The 15,798-nt window shown below is 40.2% G+C and overlaps 2 protein-coding genes across 2 annotated transcripts; one reads left to right on the plus strand and one right to left on the minus strand.

Annotated features, from left to right (window-relative positions):
- Nucleotides 1-8,874: 8,874 nt before the first annotated feature.
- Nucleotides 8,875-13,214, plus strand: actr8 (actin related protein 8). Its single transcript, XM_080496446.1, has 13 exons — nucleotides 8,875-9,056; nucleotides 9,754-9,924; nucleotides 10,037-10,147; nucleotides 10,261-10,365; nucleotides 10,479-10,652; nucleotides 10,814-10,907; nucleotides 11,179-11,311; nucleotides 11,418-11,571; nucleotides 11,663-11,758; nucleotides 11,859-11,999; nucleotides 12,082-12,403; nucleotides 12,695-12,858; nucleotides 12,968-13,214. Exons 1-13 carry the CDS (start codon nucleotides 8,922-8,924, stop codon nucleotides 13,109-13,111), a joined length of 1,944 nt encoding a protein of 647 aa, XP_080352572.1. The 5' UTR covers nucleotides 8,875-8,921; the 3' UTR covers nucleotides 13,112-13,214.
- A 280-nt stretch (nucleotides 13,215-13,494) lies between these two features.
- On the minus strand, nucleotides 13,495-15,598 carry selenok (selenoprotein K). The gene is made up of 5 exons (XM_080496024.1): nucleotides 15,536-15,598; nucleotides 15,002-15,092; nucleotides 14,497-14,571; nucleotides 14,082-14,177; nucleotides 13,495-13,790 (listed from the first exon to the last, which is right to left on the minus strand). The coding sequence occupies exons 1-4, from the start codon at nucleotides 15,552-15,554 to the stop codon at nucleotides 14,087-14,089; spliced, it is 276 nt and encodes a 91-aa protein (XP_080352150.1). The 5' UTR covers nucleotides 15,555-15,598; the 3' UTR covers nucleotides 13,495-13,790; nucleotides 14,082-14,086.
- Nucleotides 15,599-15,798: the final 200 nt, after the last annotated feature.

Consider the following 15,798-nt stretch of genomic DNA (forward strand, 5'->3'; position numbering starts at 1 on the left):
TACATTTAAAATATAAGATGGAAGGAAATAAGTACATTCTAAATTCATCCCACATGAAAGAAAATCAGTCATAACAGCAGTTCTACATTGTACAGCGATAAGAAAATGAGGATATTAAAGAATAATACATTTTATGAATATTAATGTAAGACAATTTAGACAACAAAAATCAGCAATAAACAATTCACAAGCTGTACATTCTTCAGAGGGAAAATTTACATATTGGCAATATTTACAATGTACAGTGCAAGATGACATTAAATATATTAAAAGAAAGTCATAACTATGATCTTACTGATGTGGCTTGTTTGTTTGCTTGAATTTATTGCTTTGTTTTTGTTTGTTTTTTCTTCCAGAAAGTGGAATGCAATGAATTTCACGGTAAGTAGTTTGAATAATTTTCTGATTGGATTTGTTCGGATGCTTGATTTGGATGTCAATACAAATCTCAGTCATCGATAATGATTATCGAGCTGAAGAAGTCAAAATCTCTATCGAACCTATCTTAAGATGATGCATCAGGTTTACCAAAACATCACAGCTTGTGTTTTTGTGGAGTATATATACAGTATATATGAGGATGTGTTTCAGAAGAAATGTAGATACTTTGATCTATTGATCTACTCATCAACCACTTTATAAGATATTGATGGACAAACTCTGATGTTTATTATGGACAAGATAATTTGGAAATGTAACCAAGTTCAGGTATACTTGGTCAGAAGAGATCAATTTTTTTAACCATGAAATACCTTATAGAATGACAACGTCAAATTATATTTGTTAATGAAGGTGCCATTATTACCTTCGCCAACGTAAGTTGGGTGACCAACAAAGTTGGCCGAGAATGTTATGTTTCGTCTGTGTGCATTTATTTATTTATTGGTTTGTATGCGGGGGCCAGCGGGGCTCAGCCCTCCTTAATGAGACAGGAGCTCCCCTTAAAACATGATTTGTGAAGTTTAGGGGTTCTCTAAAATATTGATAAAATGCAGTTTTTTTCCCTACGCATTTCCTTTTAATTTTTTTGGTGTGTTTTCAGTTTTGTTGTGATCATGTGTAAAATTTGGCTATTTTTTTTAATTGGTTTTTATTTGTGCATGTGGGTAAATCATCATCTTTCACTTTAATGATGTTGCCGGCCTGCATGCAATTCTTGTCCTCACCATTGTGGGGGCGCTCGTTTCAAATGTCACTTTAAACCAGACAGCCGCTCAATTTCAAACAGCGAAACCTTGTAAATTTTGGCAAAAAATGGGCATCTCATCAGCAGTGATGGGGCTGATACATCAGGTCTTTGCTTTTCTCCTTTCTCGCATGAATGCTGTTGCACAGTCAGAGGTATTTCACTCTGTTTACAATAACTCATTCTTATCCGTTGGTATTTCTAAATTGTGAGGAAAATCTTTAAGTAGAAATTCTCCTTTTACAACAATTACAGCCCATTTTAAAAACACTAACAAAAATGGAAGCGAACATAGAAAATGCGCATTTTTGAAAGTGTTGTCTTTTTCATATTTTAGAGCAGACTGAAAGTAAGAATTTGGCAGTTATCTGCTTTGATCTCACTTCCTGTTTTATTTTGTGTACCCACACTCTGTACACTGATCACTATCAGTCTACTGCAGCACTCTTAACGCCTTTTGTTTTGCCCATTGTCTTTGCTTTTTTTTGAGAAAATTTTTTCACATTTTCATTGGTGGATTCTTGTTTTTGTGATGTTTTTCTGTGGATTTTCGTACCTATATGACCCCAGATTCAAATATATTGATCTGAGCTTTTTGTACTCTGAACTGTCTGAGCTCTGCAAGTGAGTGTCTGATCTTAGTTATGCCATCACAGTGTAAGCATAGACGGAAATAGATTTTTCTGTTTCCCCTCTTGGTGCTTGTTCTATGGCAGGGTGGTTAAAGAAATAAACCATAGATCATTTACTCTTATTGTTTGAGAAGTCAGAAAACTTCCAGAACATGCTAAAGGACATGCAAAAGAAGTGAAAAGAAATGGGATACTTGTTTTTGTCTGTGCGTTGTTAACGGAGAGTTCCTCTGTTGTCTCTTTATTTTTTAGATTTCCCACCAGTGAGCGATCGAGCTCCGTCTGTGCTGGCAGACTTGAAAGTGAAGCTGGTGACAGTGGGAGGAAACTACATGCTGAACATAACCTGGGCAATCAATATTGATGGTGGGAGACTTTGTATGACTTAATGTTTACCTTACATGTAACCCCGCAGTAGAACAAAAACATCTTCACATAAAGAGTGCAAATCAGAGGCACGAGTGTCTGATTGTTGACAAAAATAATTTTACAAACAAATATGGAATCTACTGATATATACTTTTACTGTCATTTACCAGAGATGGCAAATTGTTCAGATTAGAAGTACGAACTGGTTGTTTCTTAAATGCAACTTATTTTCATTAAATCAAAGAAATTGACATTTCTGAAATGCATAATTTTTTTTTCAGCTTTATTAATACAATTAGCTAATAGCCTTTTGCTGCTGGTTTGTATTGTTGGGATGGTATAGCATGGGCTCTGACTACACCAGCTGAAGAATCAGTAATGATTTAACTTGAGTTTTGAGTGAGTAACTCACTAGTTTTCACTTTAAAAATCTTAGGTCATCACCTGGTTGGAATGTATGTAAAACATTGTGGAATCCTGTTATTTTGGAATAATTTTTTTTATCTTTGAAACAGAAATAGGAATATTTGGCTTTTAAACATTATTTTAGTAAGTGGATCACTTTTTAATTCATCATATTAAAGGGAATGAGCGAGCTTGAAGGATGCGAGGAGGAGAGAGTTCAGATGAAAAGATAAATGCTAAAAGCACAGACTGAACAAAATAGAGTTTAATCGAAAAGGTCCCTGTAAAGCACATTCACGGACCTACATTGGCCAATTGGAATTAAACCCTTCTCTTTCACCTCTACAGGCAGCATTGAGTCTCTGAACGGTACTCAGATACGAATCGAAGGAGAAGCAACATATCACTGTGAATACAAACCACATTTGAGCAAAGCAAATCTGACTGGATCGGATCAGGTATAACACACTTTAAAAACCCCTGTGTTGTTTAATATATGAAATGATTTTTTTAAAAATTTCCTTTCCTACATTCAGAAATGGTTCTATTTCCTAGTGGAGGCAACTTACGGCCTTTACGATATCCAAGCTGCTAATGTCCCTCTGCGTCTGCTGGTCAGGCCGCAGGGCCTCTCTTACAAGTGTGTGACCATTATCGTCCCCAAACGTAAGTCAAGTCTTCTATCTACAAATACCAGCAGCGAGCCTCTGCTGTTTCAGTATACATTTTATAATTTAGAAATGTCTTTTTAGAAAAGCATGTTATTGCCAAGACATGTCAATTTATTTGGATTTTATGTCTGTAGAACCAACAGAAAATGTGTTACGAATGAGTGTTTATGCACGTGAACTTTCAATATCTGAAATCTTTTAATTATTAGTGTGTGGGTTTTTTTCATGGTGCTGAGAAGCCCATGTTAGAAATGTGTGCCACTTGGAGGAAACTGTAACAAGAATCTCTTCATTATCATTCAGTCTCAGACTTATGCTGACATGTGAAAGCTGTGACTGGAGGAGTGAAAGTATAGTGTTTAAGAGTTGTTCTTACTCATTGAGCCAATTATAGTGATAACTTTAGATAGGATGATATTTCTCATATGTTCTCATGTTTTTTTCTTTTAGCAAGGGTACCGACAGAAGCTACTCACTTTACTACAGGTAACATTTTCATCCATCTTACACACTTTGTTTTTTATGAATTTCTGTTTTTGGGATGTTCAAGCATTTACTAAGACAAGAGCATAGAGATGTTCTCTTTGGAAATATATGTATTTCAAGCATGTGTCACGTTTACAAAACACCAACAGCGTGAAGAGGAGACAGCCTGTTCTGCTGTGCTGTGAAACAGGAAAGTTAATGGGGCTTTTATGTTCCGGTCCGAGTGGGGTTTGGTGGACTCAGTCGATGCCAGATACTGCCGTGCAATGAAAAACGTCTTTATTTTTAAATTAACAGAAATTAAAAGTCCATAAATCCAAAAGTCAGTTCACAAAAAGTCTATGGCACATGGAAGCTGCAGCTCGAGGGAGAGGACCTCCAAAAAACATGAATGCTGCAGCACAAGAAGGCAGGAACACAGACTTGCTACACGCAGAAACACGGGCGCTCTCACAGAGAAACCCAGACGAACCCACACGACAAGTTCCTTCTATACTAAAAGCACCAGGTGCAGCTTATCACACCCACGCACAGGTGAGAGACCTCAGGACAGCAATCAGACATGAGGGATAATGAAGGAGCCTGACACAAGAGACAGAGTTAGACATGTACCAAAACACCAGAACAAACATGAACCCTGACACTTTTAGTGATTAAACAAACAATGAATAGAACGGTTAACAGACGTGAAGCATTATTACATCCATTAGCCAACTGGAATTCACATTGAACAGCTTGACTGTGTGTTATTAATTTAAATAGCGATAAAGAGAAGCTTTAAAGTAGATTAAAGAGACTTTACTTTCCTCCCTAGTTTTTCCTGAATTTGAAACTAAAATGCAATTTGATTACTTTTTCACTTTTAAAGTTTGTATAAATTGAAAAAAAAGATCTCACAACGTACACTTTGGTCTGGCGGAGTCCACAGTTATGTGAATGCTTTTAAGAAACATTGATTTGTTATGACTGGCTAACAAATTCATCACAGCAAAGGCACATAATATGTTATGTACAAGTGCACCGCATGTTGTTTGAACCTTTGGGATTTATTGTCTTTCTCAGTTGCGGTCAACCCTGAGCCCACTACTCCAGGTAAAACCGCTCCACACAGACTTACTTACATTTTCTAAAAGTCATTTGGTAAGAAAAAAAAACATGTTTTGTGTGTCTGTGTCTGTTTGAGCAGCCCTGAGAGTTCAAGACATCACAATCATCATTTTTGGAGGACTGGCCAGTTTGATGATGCTGAGTTCCTGCTACATGTTCTGTAAATACAAAGGTTTTGATATTTATCATTCCCTATACAGAGGAGAGATCTTCTTCTGTGTGTGCACATTGTGACTAACTTCCTTTTAAAATGTGCTTTTACCACAAGACCTTGTCTCTAAGCAACCAGGAATTGTATAACGTCGGAAGTTGATTTAAATTATTGGATAATAATATTTCTGCTATGCCACAGAGCAGCTTAGATGAACTCCAATCATAAAACAAAAACAAATACAATATTTAAATTAGGCAAAATAACGTCTTTGTGAATGAAACTGTAGGATAATTATTAAGCGGATTTGGTAACAGAGTGCTAAATAACATGTTTATATTTGGTGATGTATTCCATAGAACTGCAATATTTGGCAACGTTATTCATATTTTCTTATTGGAGGAACTGTTGTTGTTACTCTTACTCAGTGGTGTTGTCAACTTCAATTATATTTGAGTTTTTAAATAAATAGTTATAGAGCTCAGTCTGGCCTTTAACTACTATTTTCATTGTGTTGTCCAGCTTCAGTGAAACTTTCTTTCTTCAGTTGAAAGTTGAATGAAATAATTTGAATGAGAGATATTAAGCTTTGTCTTTTGCCCCTAAACTCCCCCACCCCCCAAAAAAAGTTTCCCAGTTGATGCTAAAACATAACTCACCTCTGTTTTTTTATTTTTTATTGTTTTATTACTTCCTAGGTAAACTCTACAGAGGTAACATTGGTCCACCTCTGGGTTTCCGTCACGTGGATTCAGCCTCCACAGTCCCTGTTCTGGTGGTGTACCCAGCTGAAGACTCCACCTTCCAGCAGGCCGTGGTGGCGCTGGCGGAGTTCCTGCAGTGGAACGGCGGCTGCAGCGTGGCCGTTGACATGTGGCAGCAGGGGAAGATTGCAGAACTGGGGCCGATGCGCTGGCTGGCAGAGCAGGCCAAGTCTGCAGAACGAGTGGTCATCGTGGCCCCGCAGGTAGAAACAGTTTTTATGAGCTAAAAGCCCGGCTGTCTTTCGACCTGTAACAATTGCCAAATGTACGTCTTGTCTCGTCTTGTCTCCCTCAGCCCTCTTCACAGCCCAGCCACACTCCTCCTCACCACGGCCTCCCTGCACCTTCAGTTCCAGCCGCAGCGTATGACCTTTACCCTCTGATTCTCAACATGGTGGGAAGCCATGCAAAGAGCGCCAGTCAGCTGTCGAAGTTCTGCGTGGTGCAGCTGGCCGCGCAGGCGAATAAGAGCACTTGTATTCTGCCGTCGGAACTGAGGGCCTGCAAGACATTTTACTTGATGAAGGACTTAAACAAAATGTGCAACAGCCTTCATGCGAGAAAGGAGAAAAGCAAAGACCTGAAATTCAAACCACGGGTTTCCTATGATGAAAAGAGCACAGGGAAGTTAAGTGAGGCTGTAGAAAGGCTGAGTAAACATCAGCCGAGCATTTTCCCAGAGAAGCTTCCTTTGATAACGGGAGTTCACAATGTTTGAAGAGGTCCGTCTCACGGTTGTTTCAAGTCAATTTGAAAAATATCTGATTTAATATGGCTCACACAGCAAGAGAGAGAGAGAGAGAACCTGTGACCATCACATTCTCTTTCACACAGTATTTCCTAACGCAATCTACATTCTGATCCAGATTGGCCGTGAAGGCCAAAATAGGTCACAATAACTAACTAGTATCTTGTTAAAGATTAGAGAAGGAATGTGAGAAGTGCTTCACCACTGACACAGGTGGAATGAAGACTTACACTTAAATATTACAATTTTCACACAATCATGTTTATTGCAGTTGAAAATGTTACATATGAACTTATTTGCTACTCATTAGCTAACAATGAATGTAAGATACTCTGTGTGAATCGTTGTGACCTAAAAGATAAAGAGAGGGATTTCTGCTCCCAAGTCAGACTTGAATGAAGTGTTTCTGTTCTCGAAACACTGTTTTTGTTTATACATTATATTTATACTTCTGTTATGATGCATTGTAACAGTCATCAGTATCATGTGATCAGAAATGCTCATAAAGTCTTATTTTTGTTCTTGTATCCTATTGAAACCTGAGACATTTTTATATGTATTAGTGTGTGATCTTGGCAATAGATGTGTATCTGGATTCAAAGCTAGAAAACAATGGGACTTCTCTCATTTTATGTCAAGAATTTGACAGATAATGATGAATATGATTGATAGTTTTTCAAAACCTTAGATTAATCTAAATTACAGAACAATCACTCCTGCTTTAAAGAGACAAATGCTCATTGAGAGAGAAAACAGTATCATCAAAATGGATTACCTTAGCCAGAAAGAGGAGACACACTGGGAGAATTGTGGTTATCTCAACAAATATTGAAGGATTTACCATAAACATTTATTTGCTTTGTTATTTTGCTAGAAAGAAAATTGTCAATTTGGCTACGAAACTTGATAAATAGTTGCATCCAATGTCCTTCCTGGACAAAGTGAGGTTCAAATCCAGGTCCCAACTCACCCAAGATTAAGACTTTACATGAGGTGAGCTAATGCTACGTTTTACAAAAACTGATTTCGAATAATAATTTTAGAATAATAATATACAAGCACATATTGTAAATAAGAATAGTTAAAGACCCAATTGCCTGAAAGAAGGCAAAATACACAAAGGCAAAAATAAATTAAAAAAAAGATATATATATATATATATTTTTTACTTTAAAGCCCTTCTACATGTATATATTTGCTCACTGTTAATAAGTGTACATATTGATTATGACTTATGGAAAATCTTGTTCTTTCTTATGTGATATTTCACATTTTGTTCTGTTGATATTGTTCTGTGTGGAGCAGTGCTGTAAGGAATTTTCCTCTGGAATTAATAAAGTCTTTTTTTAAATTATCTTCTATTTTCAATATCTATTATCACTACATCCACCCATCCATCCATCCATCCACCCATCTATCCATGGGGAAAGGCAAGATACTCCCTGGACAGGTCACCAGTTCATTCAAGGACAAACACAGAGAGACAGACAACCACACACACTCGCATCCATGGGTCACCTCACAGGAATGTTTTTGGTCTGTGGGAGGAAATCTGAGCACTTGGAGTCGGAATAACCATATAAACTCCCTTTTTTTGCTGCAAGGCGAGAGCACTAACCACTGCTCCACCCAAGCATCCCCATTCTTCATTTTCTTCTTCTTCTCGATTATTATTTTTATTTTTATTATTATTATTATTATTATTATTATTATTATTATTATTATTATTATTATTATTATTATTATTATTATTATTATTATAGTTGTTGTTGTTGTTGTTGTTGTTGGTATCACTGTTAAAAAAACATTTTAATTGAGGATCTGTAAATGGAGGTATTACCAGACCTGTGACCAGAGACACTATTAACATTTTTTTTTTTTTTTTATAAACTTGTCTTATATTGCTGATCTTTTATGGAATCACATATTTTGTTTTGGCTTTGTCTTTTCAATTTGCTTTTTGTGAAGGCAAAAGCAATGCAATGCAAATCAGAAGGGGCTGTGGGCCAGTCTTTCTGTTCAGAGTGACATATATATATCTATATCTATATCTATATCTATATCTATATCTATATCTATAGTCTGTGGGATTACCTCATGTATCAGCTCACCTCATGTAAAGTCTTAATCTTGGGTGAGTTGGGACCTGGGTTTGAAACTGGGTTTGAACCTCACTTTGTCCAGGAAGGACATTGGATGCGACTATTTGTTCCACATTTATTTCTTTTAATTTTGGCCCTCCTGTGATTCCATAACTTTTGAGCCATGTTCACGGCCAAATAGAAATCGTCATTTCGTACCACGTGACCAAACACGGAAGTATTGTCAGTGCCTTTCTGCATGCAGCAGCTCTCTATCCAGAGAAAGACTTTTAACCGGGACCGGGTTATTAGGCAGTGAGGATGACCCAGGCTGATAAAGAGCAGGATAACGGAAAGGAGAAAGAAAAGGATCGAGAGAAGGAGAAAGAGAAGGAGCAGCAGCGCGGCGTGAAGAGACCCATCGCTCCTCCGGTCATCCCGGAGCCCCTGCAAGAGGTCAGGGCTCCTCGTACGACCTCATCTTGCACTTTAGGCTATTCGACAGAGTCAGACTGCCATGGTTCTGCCCAAACCTTCAAAATATCTTAGCATAGGGGCCGTGGGCCAAAACCAATCCGAAGTTTCTGTACTAATTGTGAAACATTATATCATCATATCGTTAGTTTTAGAAAAGGGGCTCATTTTAAAAAGGGATTCAAATAACGTAGAAGCAATTATTACCCAAAGCCTCTATTTGAGGGATCAATAACTTTTAAAAAGCTGGTGGCGTTCTGTCAACCAGCGTGTCAGAGTTATTTTAGGGTCAGCAATATTTGAAAATAAGAGAAAACACAGTACGGATGTCATCTGAATTGTGACACATTATACAAACTGTATAAATTGTAAGTCAGTAGATGCTGAGGTGATGTTTGTTTGAGCCGAGTGCTCACTGAGTCTAATCTCTCAAGCTGCTGGTAGCTTCTCAGAGATATTTTGTTTTGAAGTGGCCATCCACCTGTCAGTAGGATGAGTTCAGTTATTTCTTTTTTTTTTATGATGAAGTTGGGTCTAATTCTGCACCAGCTCTTACAAATAGTCTCATATAAACATTATTTTCTCGTGCCGCCACAGATATAGATATTAGGTCATGCAGCATCCCTCCTGTTCACAGTATTTTATGCTCACTTTGTTATTTTTCTCCCATTTTCCACAGCAAATACAAAGCAACTTTGTTGTCGTCATCCACCCAGGTTCAAGGACGTTACGCATCGGTCGAGCCACAGACACTCAGCCGGTCACCATCCCTCACGTTATCGCACGCAGGCATAAGCAAAGCGGACAGTCCCGATATGAAGATGCATGGCTTCTGAGAGGAGGCTTGAATGTAAGATTTACAAAGTCCAGTGCAGTGGGGGTGCAGTGATTCAGTCCACGCATGTTCTTCTGTTTGGTGGAATATCAAGCTCTTGATGCCGTCATTTTGTGTTTGGCAACAGAAACCAGAGAGTAATGAGCAGAGGCAGAATGGGCTCAAAATGGTTGATCAAGCCATCTGGTCCAAGAAGATGTCGAATGGAGTACGGAGAACACCCGTCTTGTCTGAACAGGTCCGTTTACAAAGAAAACAAACCTGCTGTGTCTATTCAAGTGTGCAAACTTCACAGCAGGTAGCAGTAGTGATAAAAGTATCTGTTTTGATATCTGTGTGTGTATACATCAGGCCAGAGCGTACAACTGTCAGATCCGTCCAGCGGTGCTGGACAGCAGCTCCAGAGTGAAGTGGACGAACACCAACCACCATCCTCTGCACCTGGTGGGAGAGGAGGTCAGTGCTGGTGTCTGAATCAGTTCAGATCTCTATTGATTAAACAAGACATGATTCTGGTGATCAGTTTTTCTTTTGATTGACTGACCGTCCTCCATTCGGCCATCATGCAGGCTCTAAATGTGAATCCATCTGACTGCTACAACATCCACTGGCCAATGGTCAGAGGTCAGCTCAACGTTCACACTGGCCCCGGAGGCTCGCTGAGCGCCGTGCTGGCTGACCTGGAGACCATCTGGAGTCATGTGATTCAGAAGCATCTGGAGATCCCCCTCAAGGATTTAAAGGTGAGTGAAACCTTTATCATTTCTGTTCTCTGTGTAGGCAGCGAAGCCAGAAAAATATGATTTGTGGTGATAGATTTTATACCAGCAGTGAGCTCAAAGCACACTAATGGAGGAAATTCACAGTTCTGCTCATTTTTCTGTTTTTGTCCTCTGCTTGCTAGTATTACAGATGCATTCTTCTGGTCCCTGACATCTACAACAGACAACACATAAAGGAAGTTGTCAACATGCTGCTGCTCAATATGAACTTCTCAGGTGCTGCATAAGTAAACTTGTTTAGCCACACACAGTACAACAACCTACATTAACACACTCTGTTGAAGCCTCGACAATGGGTTTATCGTTCTGTTCTATCAACTTCTTTGTGTGTGTGTGTGTGTGTGTGTGTGTGTGTGTGTGTGTGTGTGTGTGTGTGTGTGTGTGTGTGTGTGTGTGTGTGTGTGTGTGTGTGTGTGTGTGTGTGTGTGTGTGTGTGTGTGTGTGTGTGTGTGTGTGTGTGTGTGTGTGTGTGTGTGTGTGTGTGCAGCTATCATTGTGCACCAGGAATCGGTGTGTGCTACTTTTGGCAGCGGCCTGAGCAGTGCCTGTGTTGTGGACGTAGGCGACCAGAAGACCAGTCTCTGCTGTGTTGAGGATGGAGTTTCTCATCGAAACTCCAGGTACAGCTGAGAAAACGAAAGTCTGACACATTAGTAAATATCTTAAAAAAAAAAAAAAAACACGTGAAAAATTTCAGTGCCTTCAGGTTTGTGTCCATTTGTTCAGGTTGTGTTTGGCGTACGGTGGGTCAGACGTGACTCGCACTTTCTTCTGGCTGCTGCAAAGAGCGGGCTTTCCCTACAGAGACTGTCAGCTGTCCAACAGACTGGACTGTCAGCTCTTGCAGCACTTAAAGGAAACCTTCTGCCACCTCAATCAAGTGGGTTATTTGTTGGGTGGAATGGTACCTGTGCATTTAGTGTTTGTTTGATAGCAACATTCTTTTTTTTTTCTCCACTTGTTCAAAACAGGATATATCAGGACTACAAGATCATGAATTTCAGACACGTTTCCCAGAAGCCCCAGCTCTTCTGTACCAGGTTCGATTGGGAGATGAGAAATTACAGGTACTTGTTTCTAGCAAAGTAATGAAAGACTATATCGTTCAAGACTAAAGCTGAAAAGCTCTGTGCAGTACCCTTCGCTCTGTGTGTTTCCCCTCTTTAGGCACCCATGGGTCTTTTCTACCCAACCACATTTGGTATTGTTGGTCAAAAAATGACATCGCTTCAGTACCGTTCACAAGGTGATTCAGAGGATCCTCATGATGAACACTACCTGCTGGCCACACAGAGCAAACAGGATCAGGTAATGTATAAATATGTACACATGCGTTGAAACGATCACTTCTTTGTCTTATTTTAGCTTAAAATCTCTTTTTCTCCAACAGTCTTCCAAATCCACTGGAGACCGCAAGGCTATTTCCAGACCAGGTGGAGGTTTGGACGGCGAGATGAGCAGCCAGGGAGGGATCGGGGAGCTGTCAGATCTGCCCAGGGGCTGTGGGAGTGGCATTGGTGGAGGCAGTGGCGGAGGAGCGGCCCAGGGGGAGATGGAGCTTGGGCCTGCACACGGCGAGTGTCTGATCGGGGCAGGGGAGGTCGAAGAGCCGCTGTCTGCTCACCTCTCCAGGAAAACTGCCATCATGAACCAGTTTGAGAGCAAAGCACTGGGACTGGACAAGGCAATCCTGCACAGCATCGACTGCTGCGGTAAGAAAGTATCCAATGTTGATGTACCAGCGCAAGGACCGGGAACCTTTTCAACATGGCATCTCAGTTTGAAATCGTCTTGTCGACGAGTCATAGTCACCAGCAAATTAGACAAAATGAGGCATTGCAATCGGATATGAGGGTCCATCTAAAATATTGTGCAAAGCGGATCAATCTATGATTGTTGATTCTAAATAGCTGGGGGTCCTGACCCCTGCACCAAGATATAACAGCAAAGAGGGAAAAAAAAAGACCTGAAGGTTTCAGCTTTTTTTTATGTTTTTGCTACAGCATCAGACGAAACCAAACGGAAGATGTACAGCTCCATCCTGGTAGTGGGAGGAGGGCTGATGTTTCATGGTGTTCAGGAGTTTTTGCTTCACCGCATCATCAACAAGATGCCCCCCTCTTTCAGAAGGCTAGTCGACAATGTGGAAGTTATCACGCGTCCAAAGGTAACCTGGAACCGCATCTTCATTGTCCCCCCCCCCCCCCCCCCCCCAAACTGTGTCCTGAAAGCACAGATTGCAAAACACAGTATCTTGATCCTCTAATGTCCCATAGGACATGGACCCTCGGCTGATCTCGTGGAAGGGTGGAGCAGTGTTGGCCTGTCTTGACACCACCCAGGAGATGTGGATCCACCACAGGGAGTGGCAGCGCTTCGGTGTTCGGATGCTCCGAGAGAGAGCAGCCTTCGTCTGGTGAAGCACACTGCAGAAAGTCATTGGTGCTATAAATTTAAAGTGTGTTCACCTCATGTGACAAACTACCTTTTGTGTATAAAAAGAATGCATCTTTTTAGCTGTATTAAACCATTTTCAATAATTAATCTTTGTGGCATTGAGGTCAGTGTATCAACTGTTTTTAACCTTCAAACTTTAGTACAAATAGCCACCTTTTAGATAAAAGCATCTTGTAAAAATCTGTTTATTCTTTGTAGCAGATTTTAAATGTTCCTGACTGATCTTCCATTGCTTGAATTCATTTTCAGATACCAGATTATCTGCCACTGAGATGGCTGTAATAAAGTGATGAAGTGTGAGGTATTAAGCTCCATATAAAGTCATAATTATGAGATGAGACAGTAAGAGGGTGTTAACTTTTTTTTTTTATTGAAACAAAAGGATTCAAAGCAAAGAAACAAGGTAATAATTGTGACCTTCCAGTGGCACTTAAATCCAAAAGAGATGCAAGGGCAGAAGGGAGGAAAAAGAAAATGATGTGGTTGGCTGCTTTATCGGCCATTCTGGCCCCTACGTGTAGGAATTCCCAGAAAGGCGTCACAAAACTGCTTCTGGCAGCGGCAGCCAATGGAGAGGGGCTTCAGCACTGTGGCAAATGCTGTTTCAAGCCCCGTGCCTACACTAAACGTGTAGGCGTTTACCTGGAGAGAATTAAACAGCAGTCAGACATTGCTCTCAATCATTGTGAGAATATTTGTTGTATTTAAAATTAAGTTTGAAAATGGTTCAACACTGGAGTTTATAATGGAAATATTTCAATGGGATATTAAAAGTAACAGGTAGAGTTTCTGTGTGGTTGCAATGTGACATTAATGAAGTATAGTATTTGTAAACAGCGATTTAAAGGGGGAAAAAAGGAAACTCGTCTTAGCTGTGGACTACTGTGATAGAAGCGCTAGAATTATAACAAGGGCTTAAAAAATACTTCTTACCTTCCTCATCCTCCTCCACCCATTGGTGGAGCATTGGGACCTGCCCCATGGGTTATTCTTCCCATCCGCCTCCTGCCACCAGGTGGGCCTGGAGGGCTGCAGAATAGATTTGTGAGTGTGTGAACATGACTAACTAAAATGATAAAAAACAAATAGAAAAGAAGCTCCCGTGAGAACAATCTTTAAATTATGGCCAGATAGAAAGAATCTGTATGTGAACCCGTAACAACATGCCTCTTTTTATCACAGTTGAATGTTGAATTCCCCGATGTAACTATTATATTCGGCTAGTTTTCCCCCTGAGGCAGGTACATGCCACTATTCAGAGCGCTCTGACCATCTGATCGAGTTACTTACGGTGTTAAAGTCCCCAACAGGTGCCAACAGTTGTGAAATGAGTGTTTTAGGGACTTACCCTCTTCCATCACTGAAGCGTGACGTACCACTCTGTCCATCTTTCGTCAAATCAGGATGAATCAGTGTTTTAAAACTGAGAGAGAGACAAATAAAGAACATCAGCAGTTGTAGCTTCTTTTCCCCTCATAATTTCAAAAATTCTGACATTAATGAGCTTAACATTATTGTTAGATGAATGTAAAATGATACTGACAACCATTTTGCAATGGAAAACGAAACTGTAGAGCTGCTCCTCTTACAGTGCAACTTCACAAAGTGTAACAAATAAAAATAGTGCAATACAACAAAAAAATGTGCAATGTGACGACAAGTTTACAGATGTTTGAGTTGTTTGTGTAGGTGAGATTTGTGTTGTGCAGAATGTGTGGGAATCAATGAATGTCTGAATTTCTGGCGGTAACGGCCCTGGAAACTTTAAAATCATCACAAATCCATGAAGATAAGATACACAGCGAATGACAAAAGTATCCAGTCACGTTTCAATGGTAAAGTGAAAGACTTACAACAGGCCGAAGAACTCCACTGCTCCCCAGAACAGATCGACCAGTAAGGACAGTCTCCATGGCGACTGTAGCCTGTTGTCCAGGACCTGACCTGAGAGGGACACAGAGACACAGGTGAGACCAAAGAGAGAGAGAGGGAGAGACACAGGTGAGACAACAGAGACGAGATTACGTTGATGATCATGATCAAAACAAATGTGCACTGTTCAGTACAAACAGGCAGTTTAACTCCTAAACGTAGACCGTTTGTCCCATAAAATGAGACGACTTCGTTGATGGAAACCATCTCCCGAGTAACACAATTAGACTCATGACGCCTATTATAATCAAATGTCGACAGTCATGTGAGGCTAAATCCTGTTTCGCAGATTCCAGCCGGGCTAACGAGCGAACTGGCGAAACGTAGCCTCGCTCTTTTCGTTACACATTCAAAATGTGCCGTTTACTGAACACTCATACATACAATCATATCAGCGGGGAATCTATGCTAAATCTCTGATAGTAAAGTGGTGAAAAACGGGACACAGCACTCACCGTTCGACACGTACACCATCTTTAACAACACAGCTGTGTTTACGGATACACTTCCGGATTTGGTCTTGCGTCAGGTTTGGACGCGCATGCGTAGTAATTGTTAGAGACGACTTAAAAAAATCACCACCATGAAAAGGAAGTTATGCAATACATTCAATTTAAACAACATCCGGGATTTACTGTAGTGGGTTTCAACAACAGCTTTCTGTGACCGAGGGCAGGACAGGGGCAATTTAGGGTCTGTGAAGCTCACGTGCAGGTAT

The sequence above is a fragment of the Blennius ocellaris genome (genome assembly GCF_963422515.1).
Source record: "Blennius ocellaris genome assembly, chromosome: 5".
Lineage (NCBI taxonomy): Eukaryota > Metazoa > Chordata > Actinopteri > Blenniiformes > Blenniidae > Blennius > Blennius ocellaris.